This window comes from Ailuropoda melanoleuca, chromosome 3 (assembly GCF_002007445.2).
Source record: "Ailuropoda melanoleuca isolate Jingjing chromosome 3, ASM200744v2, whole genome shotgun sequence".
Lineage (NCBI taxonomy): Eukaryota > Metazoa > Chordata > Mammalia > Carnivora > Ursidae > Ailuropoda > Ailuropoda melanoleuca.
Window position 1 is genome coordinate 43,856,697 of NC_048220.1, and position 19,294 is coordinate 43,875,990.

The 19,294-nt window shown below is 34.5% G+C and overlaps 1 protein-coding gene across 5 annotated transcripts in view; it reads right to left on the reverse strand.

Annotated features, from left to right (window-relative positions):
- The window catches only part of ADAMTS6 (ADAM metallopeptidase with thrombospondin type 1 motif 6), a 295,037-nt gene that overhangs the window by 58,354 nt on the left and 217,389 nt on the right, over positions 1-19,294 (reverse strand). For all 5 annotated transcript variants that reach the window (XR_004624085.1, XM_034656286.1, XM_002919303.4 and 2 more), the window contains 4 exons: positions 9,492-9,594; positions 3,549-3,682; positions 1,850-1,973; positions 1,241-1,321 (listed from right to left, as the gene is read on the reverse strand). Coding sequence is in view for 4 of the 5 variants with exons in the window: in XM_034656286.1 (XP_034512177.1) it covers positions 1,241-1,321; positions 1,850-1,973; positions 3,549-3,682; positions 9,492-9,594 (442 nt within the window). In the remaining variant the exon portion in view is untranslated. The remainder of the gene's footprint in view (positions 1-1,240; positions 1,322-1,849; positions 1,974-3,548; positions 3,683-9,491; positions 9,595-19,294) is intronic.

Sequence of the window (19,294 nt, forward strand, 5' to 3'; positions counted from 1 at the left end):
AAATAGGTGCAAGACCTGTACCCCGAAAAATAAACACTGCTGAACAGATATAAAGACTTAAATAAATATACAGGTAAATCTTATCATGTATTGGAAGATAATATCTTTAAGACAGCAATTCTCCCCAAATTGATCTATGCATTCCATGTAATCTCTTTTTGTAGAAATTGACAAGGTTATTTTAAACTGCATACAGAAATATAAAAGACCTAGATATGCTAATGCTTCCTATTTTGGAATTCTCCTGGAAAACTCTATTAATTTATACATCGTAGTTTTGATTTAAGGATAGACACACATATATATATATCAATGGGAAGTAACAGAAATAGATCCATACATTCATGTTCAAATGATCTTTAACAGAAATGTCAAGGTAATTCAATGGGAGAAATGGTCTTTTCAACAAATGGTGCTAGAGTAATTGAATACCTATATAAAAAAAAATTGAACTCTTACTTATACCTTACATAAGAACTCAAATGGGCCATATTCTTTTAAAAGATTTTCTTTCTTTAATTATTCGAGAGAGAGAGAGAGCACAGGTGAGGGGGGAGGGGCCTAAGGGAAGGAAGATGGAGAGAATCTCAAGCAGATTCTGCACTGAGCGTGGGCAAGAGTCAGACGCTTTACAGACTGAACCACCCAGGTGCCCCTCAAAAATATAATTTCTTGAAGAAACATTGAAGACAATATTTGCAACCTCGGGATAGGCAAAATTTCTAAGGCAGGACACAAAAGCATAAACCATAAACAAATTAATAAATTTATAGATTATATATAAATATATATAAATATATATATAAATTAATAAATTAATAGATTTTATTTATTTACTTGAAAGAGAGAGAGCACAGAGGGAGAGGGAGAAGCAGACCCCCACTGAGCAGAAAAACCAATGCGGGGCTCGATTGCATGGCGCTGGGATCATGACCTGAGCTGGAGGCAGATGCTTAATCAACTGAGCCACCCAGGCGCCCCTTACACTTACAATAAATGCATTTTATCATATATAAATATCTAAATAAAATTGATTTTTTTAAATCAAATAACCAACCCAGTGGAGAATAAGTTATAAACCATTAATTTTTTGTTTAGCTCTTATGTTGGTCTTATAAAACTTGAAACTTCCTTCGTTTTACCATGAAAGTGTTCTACCCAAACAATATGTCTTTTCCTTCAGGATACCATGCTGCTTTTCCTCAGTAATTTAAAAAATCTAACAAAATATGCTACTTACCAATATAGTTCTTTGACATGGCAACTTCTCTGACTTCAATATGAACAGAGCCTCTTGGTATCTGCACTACTTCCATGTAGCCTGGAACACAAAAGATAGCCAGTAATAAGCAGCATGTGCAGCCTTGGTCAGAGAATGAGTGTTTAGTAACCATTCGGTAATAAGTTTCCTTGTTCTTCCAATCTTTCTTTGACTTAGCACTTTATAAATTATGAAATATGGGCAAATTCCCCTTTGGGTTCATGAACCCATCTGCAGTATTTTTCTTTTTCTCTAAAATATCTCAAGATAGTCTTTAAAGCCTCAACATGTATAATACTGGTTCATGGTTTTTTTCCTCAACACATGGTCTCCCATCAATGCTCTGTGGGAATTCCCATCTGAGGGAAACATGGCTAAATGAAGTCAAGTAGAAAGGGAACAATATTTCCTTAAAATATCTTACATGAATCTATATTTAATACTAAAGAGACTAAAAGCAACTTGGGGGAAAAAACACTGTCTGCCTAAATAAAAAATTTCAAAAGAAGGGGGTGGGAAAGAAATCAAGTGTTTTGGCTATTCCCAGGACATCAGAGGTGTGAGGAAGAATTCTCTCTCCACACTCACCTCCTCTGGGCAACGAATCATTGAAGAACCCTTCAATGGCATCACATGTGCTTCCATCCCCTCCACAGACTCGACATCTATCTTCCCTAGCATCGGATCCCAAAATATTATCACAACCTACATGCTGAAAACAAAGAAGAATATTCAGTTTGTCATAAAGAGGAATTCTTAGAACCATAACTAACCAAATAAATATAACTTATGCATTTATTTTTTTTCCAGTAAAGGAAATCAAAACAGGAAATATTTTCCTCTTTCCACTTTTTCCTTCACTGTCTAGTAAATTCTTCACTAACATTTCTCCACATGTAAGTTTAAAGAAAAAAAAAATTGATTCCCCAAAAATGTATGTCTGTATTTCTAACCTAGATTTCTTCATTTATAGATACCATGCTCCAAATCTTAAAATATTATAATTTGTTCTCAATGGACTCTTATTTATACCTTCAAACAAGAAATGCAAGAATTAAGAAAAATCCCATGTTGTCCTACACAGGGTTATAAACAGCAGGAGGCTTGACTGAGCATTATGGTTTGACCTTTCTAAACCACTGGCTCTTTTGGATATCCAATTGTTAGTGTCAAGGATTAGTTGTGGAATTCAAAACTGGGTAAACTTTTAAAAATGAACACCTGTTTCCACCAGCTGAATAAAATTGCCATAAAAACAAGGATATGTAAGCATATGATCTTGGAAGCTGAAATTCTACCTTTCAGTTTTGCATTTAATCATAGAAATGTGGATTTTTATATGTTTTTGGTACATATTTTGGTATCTGAATTTGTATAATGACCTTTAGCCACTGACATCAGGCATGTGATCTCTGAATAAAACCTGTACTTTTGTCTTTGCTACCCGAAAACATTTTAATACTGTCATAGAAATAACACACATGCACAGGATGATCAGATACACTGAGAATCAAGTAGCCTGAAGGACAGAAACTTTTGCAAGAAATTATGACACAAAACAGTATTTTTATCTCTTCTTTTTCAGGTTTTGAGACTTAGTTTTGTGCTTCTCTTTAATATAAAATAAAAACAAACAAGGAAAAAAGTTATGAGAACCGTGGTTTTTGTGGCTTTTCTTATTATGATTAGATTTATACACAGGTCTAGGAAAATAGCATGGATTTGCCCTTATAACTCTCAACTAGTCTGGCTAGTTCTCTAAAGTAAATGCTTTAATAAGGTAAAGACTAACTCTATAATGAAAACCATTGTGCTTCAAAATGCTTCAAAAAGAGGCAAAGTAGGAGGAACATAGCTGTTTCACACTTGGAGGAAAAATTATGCTATGAAATGTATCAAACAATCTTCCAATGAAAACATGTGGTAGCCATATGAATATGAGCTGAATCCTTGTTCCCTCTTTCTTCCTATCATCTTAGTAATCTGTTTATAAATGGAACAGAATAACAGAAATTAAAGTCCAAAATATATTCAGAGCTCTAGCAATTACTATATACATAAATAGAACACCAAAATAAATCATATTTGCATGATGTCCGAATATGAATGGGCTATTCTACCTTTAACTATATGTATTGTCAACCTAACTGAAAATTCAAATTCTCTAAAATGTAGCTCTCTTTATTAAAACTGAGCATAGTATTAATTAGGAGTGACTATCTGAGAAAAAAAGACAAAAGTCTCAAAAGCCCCCCAAAAAAGGAGTAAAATTCATAATTGCAGCAACCTTGCATTCTCCATTGATACAGATATCCAGTGAGTCCGCATTGCACTGAGTCCCATCAATAACTGCAGGGGCACGTTCAGTGTAGAAGTTGTAACCTTCAGCCAAGCAGTTTAACGCACAAGGTTTTACCCCACCTGGACAAATACAGCCGAAAAGAAATAAATGGAATGGTTCTTTTAAGAAACAGTGATTCCATATTAACCACAGTAAATTTACAATTCATACAGACATCATTCCCTCACTATATACCCAGATGTGTAGGTTTCTTTCCTCCTTTGCTAAAATTTCATATTTATTTTCATTGCTTGGGCAACTTGACAGAAGATCTATTGAACAGTTTTAAGGTTTAAAATGTTCAGGTATTTCCAATATATATTTAACAATATATTTTAGGTCAAAAGGGATCACAGTGGAGGTACCTGAATGTTGAAAAAAATGGACAAAATAAAACTTTTTTAAAAAACTAAGAAAATAAAGTTTGAGGCTTGACACAATAACTTCATATAGCAAATGGGAATTTCTACAACATATGTCACTTGTTAACTGAAGCTGATACAAAAAACTCTACTTCGAGCAGGGATATAGTAGTTGTTAAAAAAAAACCCTCTAAATTTATACCTGCTTTAAACATATCATATTCCATGAATGTGGCTTTAAAGTAGAGACAAATTTTTACAAGATAAGCAAATGAAGGTAAAATTAATTATAGCATTAAATTTGAGTAATTCTTGTTACTAAATCAAAGATAGTTACATATAGCATTGAACATGAATAATTAAAACAATACCTAATTTTATTTTGTGAACAGCATAACTTCATCATTTTCATTTGTCACTGAAATTTGTATTTCTTAAGGTTGATTTGAAAAATAGGCATAAATAGTAGCAATTTAAAAAAACAAGCAGAGTAATATCATAATCTTATAGTATATTGGAAAGATAGCAATATGTATGAATTTATTTTATTCAAAACAGTGCATGAGAAAGCTACTTATAAATATGTAACTACTGATTGAAATTATGACTTAAAAACACTTTATGTTCAACTTTCATCAGATGAAGTTTAAAAGACTTTGGTTGTATTCTAATCGTGTTGATAAAATTTTTCTTTGAAATAAAGAAGACTGTTTCTAACAAAGAAAATAAAGCAGAAAGATAAAATGACATGCTTAATCTCAGTAGAAAGTACAAATCTCAGTGAAGGTTTGTGAAATAAAAGAGCCAAGCCAACTGAGCGATAGAGACAATGGTAAATTAGAGAGAACATTTCATTAAAGGATATCATTGTTATAGTTGATTGTTATACAATGCAAGAAGATGGCCCAATATTGTCAGACATTATTTTTTCATGAGAAGATGGAAACCTAGATTTTTAAAATAAAAACTCTTTTTGGTAACTCAAAGTTTTCAAAAATACTGTGGAGATTAAAACAATGTAAGTAAAAACCTGTTCCTGAACTGCCAGTTTACCACCGCTGGCCTAAGTCCATGTTTACTTCCATTTTCAATGTGTATAGGCAATAGAACTTCTATATAATTTGAAATGTTATTATGAGACGTAAGTTAATGATACCTTTTGCTCTACTGAGCACAAATATAACAAAGTAATAAATAGAATAATTTCTTCCTGAACTGATAATCAAGGTATTTATATTTATTTTTGTAAGATTCTCATGAATAAAATTGCCCTAAATTTCTGTGAACCTTACTGGGTTTTTTTTTTTCATTACTACTCAATACAGTTTTTTTCCCATTTTTTATTGTAATGCTTTGGAATTTAATGTAGTTTTTTATGTATCAGGCTTTAAAAAGAGAACATGAGTTTTGTTTACTCATTTTTAACATTATTTAATTATGTAAGGTAGTATTTGATATGTAGAACATATAAATGCTGTGGCTGTATTCCTCAGACCACTACCCTATGTGATGATAATAAGAATACACTTCTCTCATTTTTATTACTGAAGATGTGTTCAGCTTCCTTAGCTACAGTGAGGTTTTCTGGTTTTTGTTTTTAAAAAAAAAAACAAAAGAGGGCTTGAGCTCAGGACCCTGAGATCAACACCCAAGCTGAGATCAGGAGTCAGACACTTAACCAACTGAGCCACCCAGGCACCCCACTCAGCTACAGTGAGTTTTCAGGAGAGGGGAGAGGTACTGCTATTATTTTGAGAAAACATTTAAGGTGATTCTCTAAACAGAAGGTCACATCATTACCAGTTACCTTCAGTGAAAGCTTATTATGAATTTAGGGTTAATTCACTAAGCTCATAATTACCAAACGCTAATTATTAAATCTGTAAATTATTTCAGGCACTTATTTTCCTCCTACAGTAAGACAAAACAATCCTAACCATATATGTACCTAATAAAAAGCAATTTGAAATATATGAAGAAAAAGAAAGCAAAGCCATATAACAGTTGGAGATTTTAACACACTTCTCTCAGTAACTGACAGAAGAACTACAGCAGAAAAAAATCAGAAAGATATAAAAGATTTAAACAACACTATCCGCCAACTTGATGCAATGGCTATCTGTGGAATGTTGTATCCAACAATTGCAGAAAACACATCCTTTTCAAGTATAGATAGAAGATTATCAACATGAACAATAAATGGTATTACAAAACAAATCTCAATTAACTTTAAAAATTTAAATCATACAGAGTATTCTCTGATCATAGTAGAAATTATAAATCAATAACCAAAAAATCTAGAAAATATCAAATACTTGGAAATAAAAATTACATAGTTCTAAATAACCCATGGGTCACAGAAGAAATCACAATGTAAATAAGAAAAGATTTTGAACTAAGGGAAATTTTTTAAAAATCAAATTTGGTAATGAAGAAAAGAAAAAAAAACCCCAAATTTAAAAATAATAAATATAAGAGTAAAAATTAATAAAAGAGAAAAAAGTAACAGAAAAGTACTAAAGCCAAAAGTTGATTCTTTGAAGAGATTAATAAAATTAATAAATCTCAAGCAAGACTGATCAAGAAAAAGAGAGAAAATATGCATTATCCATATCAGAAATGAAAGAGCATACATCACTACAGAGCCTATAGATATTAAACAGGATAGTAAGCGAATGTTATGATCAATTTTTTGACAAGAAATGGGATATGGGAGTAACATAAGTTTCTTGAAGACATAAGAAATTTTTAAAAATCTGAATAGCCCTTTATCTAATGGAGTTGAATTCGTAATAATTTTTTTTCCCCACAAATACCAAGTCTGATTGGTTTCAGTAGTGAAATCTATTCTAAAGAAGAAATAATACCAATCCTAAAATCTCTTCCAAAATGAACAGGGATTCTATTTCTGGAAGCCAGAGTTAACTCTAATACCCAAACTTGTCAAAGAAATGACAGGAAAAAATTCTGCGAATCAGTACTCCTTAAAAAAATAGATGCAAACATCCTTAATAAAATATTAGAAATTAAATCCAACAACATATAAAAAGATGAAAAATCTTTGCCACATGGGGTTTATCCTAGGAATAAAAGGTTGGTTTGACATAAAATAGATCAAGCAATTCACCATATTAACAGACTAAAGAAAAATACATATAATTATACACGAACAAATTGTACTGAAGGGCCAATCCAGTGCATTAAGGCAAGAACATGAATCAAAAGGCATAACAATTGATACAAATGTCTCTACTTCCAGATAACATGACTATTTACCAAGAAAATCCTAAGTGATCTACAAAACAACTATTAGGACTAATATTTGTTTAAGAGAACAACTAAGTAAATTTAGGAAGGTCACAGCATAAAATTTAATACACAAATATCTATGTAGTTTTAGATTCTAGAGAAAGCAACTGAAAACGATATATTTTAAACTTTTATTTACAATAGTTACTCAGGAATAGATTTAACAAAATAAGTGCAAGACCAAACACTAAAACTACAAAACACAGCTGAGAGAAATTAAAGAAAACATATATAGATAGATATCTATATATATACCATGTTCATAAATTCGCTATTGAATTCAATTGTTAAAATATTGTCAATTTATCAGTTCCCCTTTGATTGATCTATAGATTCAACAAGAGAGCAATCATAAGCCCAGCATGTTTTTCTGTAGTAATTAATAGTAATCCTAAAATTTACAAAGAAATGGAAAGCACTTAGAATATCCAAAGAACTCTTGAAAAATAGATAAAAATTGGAGGAACTTACACTACCTGTGTCCAAGACTGTGCATTTAAAATAATTCAGTCAGTTTAGTGCTAGCATAATATTGCTACCATTTTATTTCTTTGTGCATTGTGCACATTTCATTGTGCATTTATAAATGGTCAATAGCACATAGAAATGTGTTCAACAAAATCAATTATCAGAAAATGCAAATTAAAACTACACTGAGACATTATTATACACCTACCAGCAGAAGACTGAAAATACCAAATGTTGGCAAGGACGTGGAACAAACATAACTTTCATATGTTGTTGGTAGGAGTGTAATATGGTAAATTATTTTGGAAAAACATCTGGCAATTTCTTTAAAACTAAACTCACACCTACACAATTGCCCAGCAATTCCACTCCTAAGTATTTACCCAAGAGAAATGAAAACATATGTTCACAAAAAGACTTGTACAAAAATGTTCACAACAGCTTATTCAGAACAGCTGAAAACTAGAAACAACTCAGGTGGCCAGCCATCAATAGCAGAATGGGGCAACAAACTGGTTATTACAATGGAATGCTACTCAGCAATAAAAAGGAATAAGCTAGTCATACATGCCATAACATGGATGAATCTCAAAAACATTAGGCCCAAAACAGTAAATATGACATGATTTCACTTAGATGAAGTTCTGGCACCAGTAAAACTAATCTATGGCAAGGAAAAAAATATCAGAACAGTGGTTGCCTCTTGGAAGAAATAGGTAGAGGCAGCGATTGGCTGGGAAGGACTGTGAGGACTATAAGAATTTTGGAAGTAGGGTAATGTTCTACATGTTAATAGGGCTTTGCAGGTGTATGCATGTGTCAAAACTCAGGGAAAGTACAGTTAAGATTGTGCATTGCACTGTACACAGTCTAACCTCAAAAACAATGAATAAGTATTGAACTGTGATTAACGTTATACGTGTTGAAGTATATAGAGGAAAGTATAGCGATGACTACAACTGGACATGCATCTAAAAAATAAATGGATTAATGGATAGAGAGATGACTAGATACATAACAAAGTACATTATAATGTGAATGGTAGACTCTTGTCAATGCAAAATTCTTTTAATATTGCTCTGTTGGAAAATTTTCAAGGTAAGTTATTAGAATAAAAAACAAACAATAAAAGTCTTTTAAAAGTACATTCAATTTCTCTACGAGAAAATTTTAACAAAATTTAATTTGTATTTTGGGGGTACAAGAAAACTTCTGGTGTTTACTGAACAATTAGTGTTTGATACATGCCCAAATTAAAGGGTAAAACTGTTTCCCAACACTAAAAAAGAATAATAATAATCTATGGGAAGATCCTTGGCCTTTGACCAAGAACGAATACAGGGTTTCCTAGCCACTTTTGAATTGATTTATATTGTTATAAGTTGTTTTCAGGGTGATAATTCCAAATATTCAGTGATTATAAATGATTATAATGTAATGTCCACATACCCCAAAGAAGTCTCAAGAACTGAAAAGCATTATTTGGAATTATATCCTTTCTAGGACTTTTGTACCTTGTTAAATAGAACTAGGTTTTTATAAATGATTTCTGATCATTTTTACTAACATAAACTTTATTATAGGGAAACCTTATAGTACTGTAAACATTATCCTGCTTTGATTTGCAAACACTATTTTTAGTGTTTCAGTATGTGTATGAATGCATGTGTGTGTTTGTATGTATTTATATATTCTTTTATATTTGCAAAGCTCTCAAGCATGATGAATGCTCTGCTAGGTTATACATTACCTCCAGTGTAGGGTTTCCAGTTATAATACTTTCCACGGAAAGGCATATTGTCAAAGTCTGCACACTGTTTCTCTCGAAAATCTCGGGCCCCGAAAGGACATGGCTAAAATAAAATAAAATCATAAATGGTATGATTGTTGAACAATACCAAAACTAAGGGACAATGTCCTGAAAATTAAAATTGCCCGAACTCGTCACATTTGCCCACTGCCTGATGCTGTAGTTATAATTCTGGCATTTACTTTATATTTACTTGTTCTATAGCAGTATTCAGACTGATGTGTCTGAATTGTCATCTTAGCCACAGAATGAATAACTGAAGTAATTTGTATGAAATTAAGTGTTAGTTTCCTTATAACTTTATATTAAGATGCATGTCACAGTCCACTTTGCAATCAATGCATCAGGTACGTCCTTATGAACACACATAAAAACTAGATGAAGAAACTAAAACACAAAATCTCTTTTGGTAACATTATTTAAGGTCCAGTTGCCACAGCTACTCCCAGCTCTTTATTTTAAGGAATCAAGAGGCAGATTTTAACACAACATTCAGCACTATTAAGTGTGGTTTGGATCCCTACTACTATAGCTGTTTACTGTCTAGCCTTGACAAAAACCATATTTTAAGATGTGGAATGAACTGGGCAAATGCTAGGCCTCAAGTCTAAACACCTTCAAATTCAAGGAATTTGGACTTCCTAGGATTTACATGTAATCTATGAACATCACAGAAAATAAAATCCTAAATTGGTTCAAAACATGTGCATGTGTTGGGTGGGGAGGAGAGAAGGATGTTGAGAGGGTGGAGAGAAGGTTATTTGTTTTTAAAAGTTTGGAATGCTTCTTCTACCTGAATTTTTTAAAAATGGAAAATCTTGCCAATGTAGCTAGGTCTAGATTCCAAATACCCCAGGCCATCCTAAATTCAATCTTTACGTTCACGAAGAATTAAAAGTATAACATTCCACAGTGCTTGAGCAATATGACCTAATTTGACTTATCTTTTAGAGTTCTGCAGTTCTAGCACCTAAAACAATCACTGCTTTTGATACACTGACAGAAAAAAAATCCCCCACATATGGAAAAACAAAACACGTCAGGAGATAAAATTCTTAATTGTGAATAAATGATGAGTATATTAAACTCTCAGAGATCATTTGAGGACTTTTTACTACCCTCCCTTGGATCTCCACATTTACTTTATACAGTTTTCTGAGGTCAGTATATTGTAAATGAACCCTTGAAGCATGTACAAAAATAAAAGAACACAATGTGCAAGTAGTCGCATGGTCATCATTACTCCCTGTATATTGTGGTTCAAATCTCTAGCATATCAAGTCCAAAGCCTCAAATTCTGAAAACAGTGCCAACAGGTCTACATTCCATTGTGAGCCCTGTATTTTAAAATAACTTCTGCACATTAAAATTCGACACTGCAACATCAAGCCTAATGATTCTGCTTGTCAAATCACCCTTCTTGTCTTTTAAAAAAATGAAAAATGACTATTTACCATAGGCTACCTAGTGCATCATACAGACAGACACACCTCCGGGGTGTTTTGTTTCACAGTGTGTTAATCTTTGGATCAAAAAAAAGCCATTCTAGCCATTTTCAGGGAATCCTGTTCAAGGATGAAAGTTGTCAGCAGCTTTGCCATGTAGCAAGACTAGTGTTTAAGCAAACATCATCAATTTTTAAAAAAATACAGTTACTGTGAACTCTAACTACAAGTTTCAAATAATACTGAAGTATTTGTAAAGCACTTAAATATTAATCCAGGCATGGCTTTCGATCTAGTTTGAGAAACCAGAGACAAATGGGAGAACTGCAGCACTGTCTCAGGTGGTGAGTACACAACAGCATGGCACAGGGGGCCTATAGGTGCTGCATAAAGGTAAAAGATCCATGTGTCACATGATTAATTAGGGAAATATTGTGGAGAAGGAAAATCTTGAGTATATTACAATTACAAGTATTATAAATAATTATCCTTTATAATATTATAAAGTATTATAGGAATTGAGCTAGTTGAGAAAGAATATTTCTAGGGGATTAAAACTATTAAGAAGGAAGACAAATAAAGACATGGGTACAGGAAGGAGAAGGTCATATGTTGGGAATAGTTGGAAAAAGGCCATCCTAGATGAAAGAAACTTATGAAATAATAAGAGGAGATGACATTTCATAGAAAACCACTGGTACATACAAAAGCCCTGAATTAACAAACTAACGCATCATGAGGACTATTCACTAAAAACAAGAAAACAAAAAATCTCATTCTTGACTGTCTTGTAATGAATATCCTAAATATAGGCAAAGTTAAAAGTCTGACAGGAGGATATTACAGTTTAATAAAGCACTTGGATAACATTTCATAAAGTTTCTAATCTATACTCTTTCCTGTGACCACTCAGGTGGTTATATTATATTATATTATATTATATTATATTATATTATATTATAACAACGACAACAGCTACTTACCATTTACTAGGCATTTAGCAAGTACCCGCTCTGTGGCACACTTATCAGAAGTCTATGGATGTATTATCTATTTAATCTCTTTCAACACTCTTAGGTAGTTGTAATTAATAATCCCTTTTACCCAGTACACTGGCTACAGAACGTTGCTCAGTGATAGTTTCAGGGTGTAAGGACACTCCCTCATCTGAATGGGAGCTTCCTTTGAACTCTAAATACTACAGTAACAGCATTAAATTTTAGCTCTGTGAATATGTATGAAAACTTAATAGGAGTAACCTGAGTTCCTATCATTTCAGCTGCAAGTTCTTTTCTTCGCCAAACTTTTTCCTCATTTATAAAACAGAAGGGCTAAAAGCAAAATTCTGGAGTATGACAAACCTGAATTCTGCCTTGGTCTTTTATTTAACTCGTGGCCTTTAGCAATGTACTTAATTTTCCAAGCCTCATCTATAAACTGGGGATAACACTAGTATTTACCTCCTAGGTGAAGATTCAGGTGAACTGTTTAGCTCCGTATGTGGCATAGGGCAGAACTGAATAACTATTAGCAGCTGTTCTGGTCTTGGGTCTAGGCACAGGGGAACAAACTCTGCAAGCTCCATTTCCTAGGCTTCTGTGTCTGCTGACTTCTGACAATGGTTCAGGCAATGAAGGCACTACTGGGGGAAGCCAGAGTATTTCTTTTTCTTTCTCTCCACCTCAGGCAGCATCATAGGCAGAAGCAGAATCTCTTGTGACTGCAACTTTAGGTAATAGCGCCACGCTTACCCCATCCCTCCATCCTCTGGCCCTATCCTGTGATTCTAACTTCTGCTGTGTTAATTCCAGCCCCTAGACTCCTCCCTTGGTCTCCCTGGGAGGAGTGGTGACATCTTCCTGCTGTTGCTGATCTATGGGCTTGTCAGCCTCTTCCATCATCTGTGTAACCAATTTTTTTTCATTAAATTCCTTCTATTTAAATATCCAGAGAGGTTTCTATTATTATGGTTGGAACTTTACTGATATAACAATCAAAAATAATAATAATGATGATGATGGTGATGAGGTATTTGGGAGACATTGAATAGAGATTTATTTATTGCTATGTATTATTTTTTTTGCAATTTATTGGTTAAGGGCAGAGGCTGGCCAACTTTTTTGGTAAAGGGCCACATAGTAATATTTTAGACCTCGTGTGCCATACTGGGTCTTTGTTGCAACTCCTCAACTGTGACATTATGGTGTGAAAGAAGCCATAGACAATATGTAAATGAAATGTCAGGGTCTGTGCTCCAATAAAATTTTATTTACAAAAAGAGGTGACGGGGCAACTTTGGCCCAGGAGATGCAATTTGTCAACCCCCTGATTTAGGATGTTAACATAATAGATACATATGTCCAGCAGCACTGAAGAATAACCAAACTCAGTGATTAATTGAGTCAAAACAGAATCATACACTTCTAAGAAATGTTAGAATATAATCTAATTTGCATAAGATGCTTCTATTTCCTCTACAATTATCCCCAAAGTGGTCATGCAATCTGTACAAGCGTCTATAGAAATATCAAATACTTTTTGGGCAGCTGCAATTACTATCAGGTTCTTTCTTACTTTTAGACCAAATCTGTCTTCCCTATAACTCAGGGGTCTTGCTCCTTTCTTCTGGATCTACACTGAACAATCTGATCCCTAAATGAAAGGTATCTAGACCTTGATGGCTTTCCTATGGGCACATCATAACATTATCATTAGTCCTCTTATTTTTATTTTATTTTATTTATTTATTTGACAGAGATAGAGACAGCCAGCGAGAGAGGGAACACAAGCAGGGGGAGTGGGAGAGGAAGAAGCAGGCTCCCAGCAGAGAAGCCTGCTCGGGGGCTCAATTCCAGGACTCTGGGATCACGCCCTGAGCCGAAGGCAGATGCTTAATGACTGAGCCACCCAGGCGCCCCTATCATTAGTCCTCTTAAAACCAGCCACCAAGAACTGGCCTTAAATGTCTTTCTTCTATTCAGCAAATGTGTCACATATGATGTAAGCTTGAGATAAAGCAGTAAGAGTAGGTCCCTGCTTTCAGGAACTCATTTTAGTTGGAGGTGAGAAAGAAGAAAAATAAAGCAGGGTTAGGGGATTGATAGTGAGGTAGAAGGGAAGTTGTTTTAGAATAGTATGGTCAGAGAAATTCTCTCTAATAAGGTGGCCCTTGAGCAGAGAGTTAAAAGAAACTGAGGGAGTGACTTACACATCAGTGAGAAGAGTAAACAGTAAATGCAAAGGCCTTGAAACAGAAGTGTGTTAAGAAGGTTCATAGAATAGCATGGAGGATGGAAGGGCTTAAGGAAACTAGTAGACTTGATCCCATGCTTTTCTGTTTCTAGAATATATCAGTTAGTGTTCTGTCTTCCTGATTTCCATGCTTCCTTCAGTGAATGCTCTGAATTTGTGTTGATTAGAAATTAACTCAGTAGGAGTTGTATATTCTCATTCCAAAAAATAAGAGTGATCAAAGAAAAGTGTAATTTCTTAAGGAAAAATTATGTAAAGTATATTTTTATTTTTGTATTTTTAGGAATAGTAGAGAGTTTAAGGAGTAATGCTTTTTATATTGCTTAAAGGTAATAAATGCTGACACCATGGCACAAGCAACCAATTTTTTATGTAAAGCCTGACAGGTTTTCAGCCTCCTAGTGTTAACACTAATCAAGCATCCTCTCCTTATAAAAAGCAACCAGCAGGACCCCACATAAATCCAGAGGGCAAAGCTGCAGGTCTCAGCATTTTTAATCTTAGTATTTTCAAAGAAATAAAAAAAAATTAATGCCAACATCTTTATCAGCACATTTTTTTTATAGAGATGTGTATGTTAGCACATTCTACAGACTATCTTATGCTTCCAAATACACTGTTTAAAAGCATCTCCTTTTGACTAAACTTATTACTTTTTATTGGTACATAAATCTAAAAAAAAAAGGATAATTCATTGGGGCATAAAAGTTGCTATAGAAAGAAATCTCAGCTTCCACTGACAAACTTTGTAGTGGCATTTCTATTACTGGGTTTCTAATCCTGGTTTTGTCCCAAAGAATAGGGTGACCTTGGCAAGTCGCAGAAGCCCTTTGTGCCTTCTCTCTTTCATTTGCAAAATACACCCAAAATGCCACTTAACTTCAAGAGAAATACATCCCAAAATGTCTTGCAAATGAGGAAAATTCCATAAATACTGTGTTATGTCTTATGTGCAATAAAGTGTGAGAAGAAAGCTGAGCGTGAAAATTCTTTTTCCCCTTTCCCATTCCTCTCTCCTTGGTAAAGGAGATAGGCAGGCTGGAAGGATACAAGGATTCCTCCGGCCTCAGATAAAATTGCAAATGAGCAAAATTGGCATTTTATTCTCCTATTACTTTTCTCTTGCACTTTTCACCTGCTGCTGCTTCTTCCTTTCTTGCTTCCACACTAAATGCACTTTTGCTTCTTCACTATTACACTAGACCACCCTTCAACACTCCCCAAATTTAACTTTCTTCTTCCTCTTCAGTATGTCAATATATTCTTAGCTGGCTATACCCTATTAGTTTCAGAAGCATAAGTGGAATTTAAATTCCAGCCCCTGATCTGCTTAGGAAGTCACTTATTTGACATGGGACTGTGAAGAAAGGACATTTCTATTTGTTCACCCAAACAGGCATCACTTTCTAAGTTACACAATGACACAAGGGCTAACAAAGTCCATGTTTCCACCCCTCTCTTAGAAGTTGCAAACAAAATTCCTGATTTCCTACTTATCAGGTATTGTATGATTATCTCGCTAAAGTTAAATGTCGTGTCCAATGAATCATCTCAAACAGTTTTGATTCAATCTTCTTATCTTTTCTCTCCAAAATCGTTTCTGATTTTTTTGTAGTTTCACTGAGTATTTAAAGAAAAAGAAAGAAAAGCCTGCTACACCTACATTGTCCAGGCAAACTAGAATCTAGCTGTCATATTTGATACCATGATCTTCTATGCAAGTCTTCAACTTAAATCTATTTCTGTGTAGCCTCAATTTAACTAAAATGCTATCTATCCATAGCATAACCCTTTCCCCTAAGCCTATGAAAATGTTAGGCAACAAACATTCACTTTGTAATTTTTAAAACATCCCTTTTAAGGACGAAATGAACAAGCAAGCTCTATTCTGTGCTTAAAAGCTAGTCCTTATTTTTCAAAACACGATGCACACCAATTTGTACTAACCTAAAGAAGATTAATAACACTTGCTCCTGTTAGTTTTTTGCCATAATAATAATATAATAAATATTATATATAATATTCATAAAAAATCCAGTGTTTGATACATATCTGTTTTCTAATTATAACTTGGGACACAGTTATAACACTGTTAATGGATCAACTCTGTACCTTGTTATCACTTACCCCACACCTCTCCCTGGGGGCAAGGTCTGTAGTTTCAGAATGTTCTCAGCTATCTGGTTCTGCTGCAGGGTAAGGTTAGACTGGAAGTAAGACAATGTCAAAGGTGACCAAACTCTTTCACAGAAGCTTACCTTGCCACACCCACCTCCCAAGGGCTCCGTCTATTAAAAGAGCACTAAATCAGTATTCAGAAATCCTGTGCCTGACTCATCCCTTCCATGACACTAGCCTATTGCTTAGCTTTAGGTCCTCATTTTAAAATACTTTTAAAAAAAAATACTCGTTCTTCCTCTTTATAAATGTGATTTGAAGACATAATGAGATTATGTATGAAAGTACTTTATAATCTTTGTAATCTGCTTTGAAACAAAAATGTCTGTGATACTAACTACACTGTATTGAGTGCAGATTAAGTATTAGGAAGTAGCACTGGATGTTCTACATGTGTTCCTTCTTTTGATTCTCAAACAACCCTGAAAGTTGGATATAATTATACTCTACATAGGAGTTCCCTGAAGTTTAGTGAGATTAGGTATTTTGCCAAGACCAACTAGCAACAAGGGTTACAGTCAGCATTCAATTTAAGTCAATTTGAATCCAAAATCCATATTTTTCCCACTACAATCCTACTTTGAAATATAGGCTATATTTCTCCACAACCAAAGCAACGTCCCGAAGAAGAAAAAAATTGCAGAATAGCATGCCCCTCTAGAAAAGCTGACTGAGAAAATTCCTAGGTACTACACAATCTATGCTTAGTTTTTTGAACAGACCACAGATGACCTAGAACCCTTCTGAGTCCACAATTTTTTTATAGTTTTGATGTATAAGATAAAGGAGGAAATGCGATGTTTAAGATGCAAGACAAATATGACTCTCCATCCCAGCCTGAGTGAAGTTTAGGTATTTCACTAGAAGTTTTACCCTAGTTGAAGAGGTTGCTTTCAGGCAACCAACTTGAACAATGGAAGCCTGAGTAATGTAGAAGGGCACACAGTGACCCCCAACCCCCAGGCTGAATACAAACAGCCCATTAGGCAACCCACCTCCAAATACCCATAAAAGCCTTAGCTGACCCACGGGTTACTTACACCCAGACCACGGGTACCAAAAAAGGAAAATTCCATACGCTGCCATACCTCCTCACCTCCCCTCTTTCACTACAACCCCCCACACTGCCTCTTGGCAGACAGTCTCTGCTTTGCTGTCCTGCCCACCTCTTCCTTGTGGGATATTCAGAAAACTTCTACCTCCTTTGTTCTGCCTTGTGTGAATTCCTTGACTACCAGCGCTGTCAGCCTGCATCTGATCTGGTCACCCCACACTAGTCACATTATCAAGTGGACACACAAATCACAAATAACATACAACAGGAAAAACAAGGATTTTTTTTTCCCTTTGGTTTTGGAGAGTAGCTAAGCAAAAATAGGAAATTCTTTTTGGAAAGGTAGAAAGGTCCCTTTTTATGCCATTATGACCTCCATAAAATTCTGATCTTCAAACCAAAGTCTCACAAGGGCCACGTCTATTATCTATTAGATTAGCTTATGATCCCAAATATTCTATTGTAGTTGCTACTTTAATGGTGAGACCCAACTTCATCCGATTCTACTCTGTATCTATAATAAGAGCTCCTGGTTTCTCAGTAGCTTCAAGATGAAAACCATTTTAATTTGTTCCTGCTGTAGCTATTGTCTTTACATGCTATTCTGTCCTAGAGACCATCATATGGATGTCAAAGAAAGAGTCCTTGTCTAGTTGCTTCTGAAGGCTTCTGGGGTGACCAATTATGATCTAGGGAACAAACTGCCTGTCTAATACATCCTAATGCAGATAATCAGCTTCAGAGTCTAACGTGTGAATACGTCCAGCCTCTAGGCTGATTAGGTTGCTATTGAGACTGGTCAGGCCAATTTTACAGCTGGATACAATTTTCTGACCTATTTTTAAATTTTTAAAGATTGAGATTTTTTTCTTTATAAGTTGCCTCTTCTATCTCTGGGGATCTTTTTCTTTCCAACTGGGGTAAATGGGACAGGAAATAATGGGAACATTGTTCCCTTACTACTGGAGAGCTCTTGTCTTTCTACCACTCCTCTATCCTTCAAATGCCTGTGGTGGGAATTAAATCAGCACCGGGGAGGTGTGGCTGTCTTGCTTTTGTGCTAGCCACTTTTTAAGACTATTTGGCCTACAAAGTTTCCCAGTTTTAATTTTTCCTCTAACTTAAGCAAAAAAAGTCTGTCTGCCTTGCAAATTTCAATCTGATTCACCAGTGTGGAGAGCCCTGTAGGAGTATCAAAACTTCAAAATATAAAGTGGTCCTTTGTGATATATCTCCTTTTGTCGTGGCTATTAGACATTATGAAACTTAGAATTGATAGTGTTTGCTTGTTTACCCAGGCCTCTAAGAAACTCAGAGTAAAATGTGTGACCAATCTTAATATGCAGAAGGAACTTATGGTACATATTTTAAGGTACTGATCCCAACTTATGATTTTCCTTTTCCTTGGGATTTTCTAATTTATTCTATTTTTCAATTATGATTTTAATGAAGTTAATTCAAGTCTAATCAGAAAGTAATGACTAATAGTGATAAATAATTATGATATGTAAAAACATGAGAACTAAGTGGTAATCTATAGTACTAGCTGGCCCACCACAGAAATGAGAAGGTCAAGACTGCTATACCACTTGAGAAACGGACAGGCTATGAGGAATGGGTTGTAAGATCTTAAAAGGAATATTAAGTAGGCTCTATCAAACACGTGTGAATCAGACTAACATCTCCTAGATTTTCTGCTTCTTTTCTTTTTTCTTTTCTTTTCTTCTCCTTTCTCTTCTTTCTTTCTTTCTTTCTTTTTTTTTTTTTTTTGAGAGAGAGAGAGCGTACATGTGCCTATGTGCAAGAGCTCACAA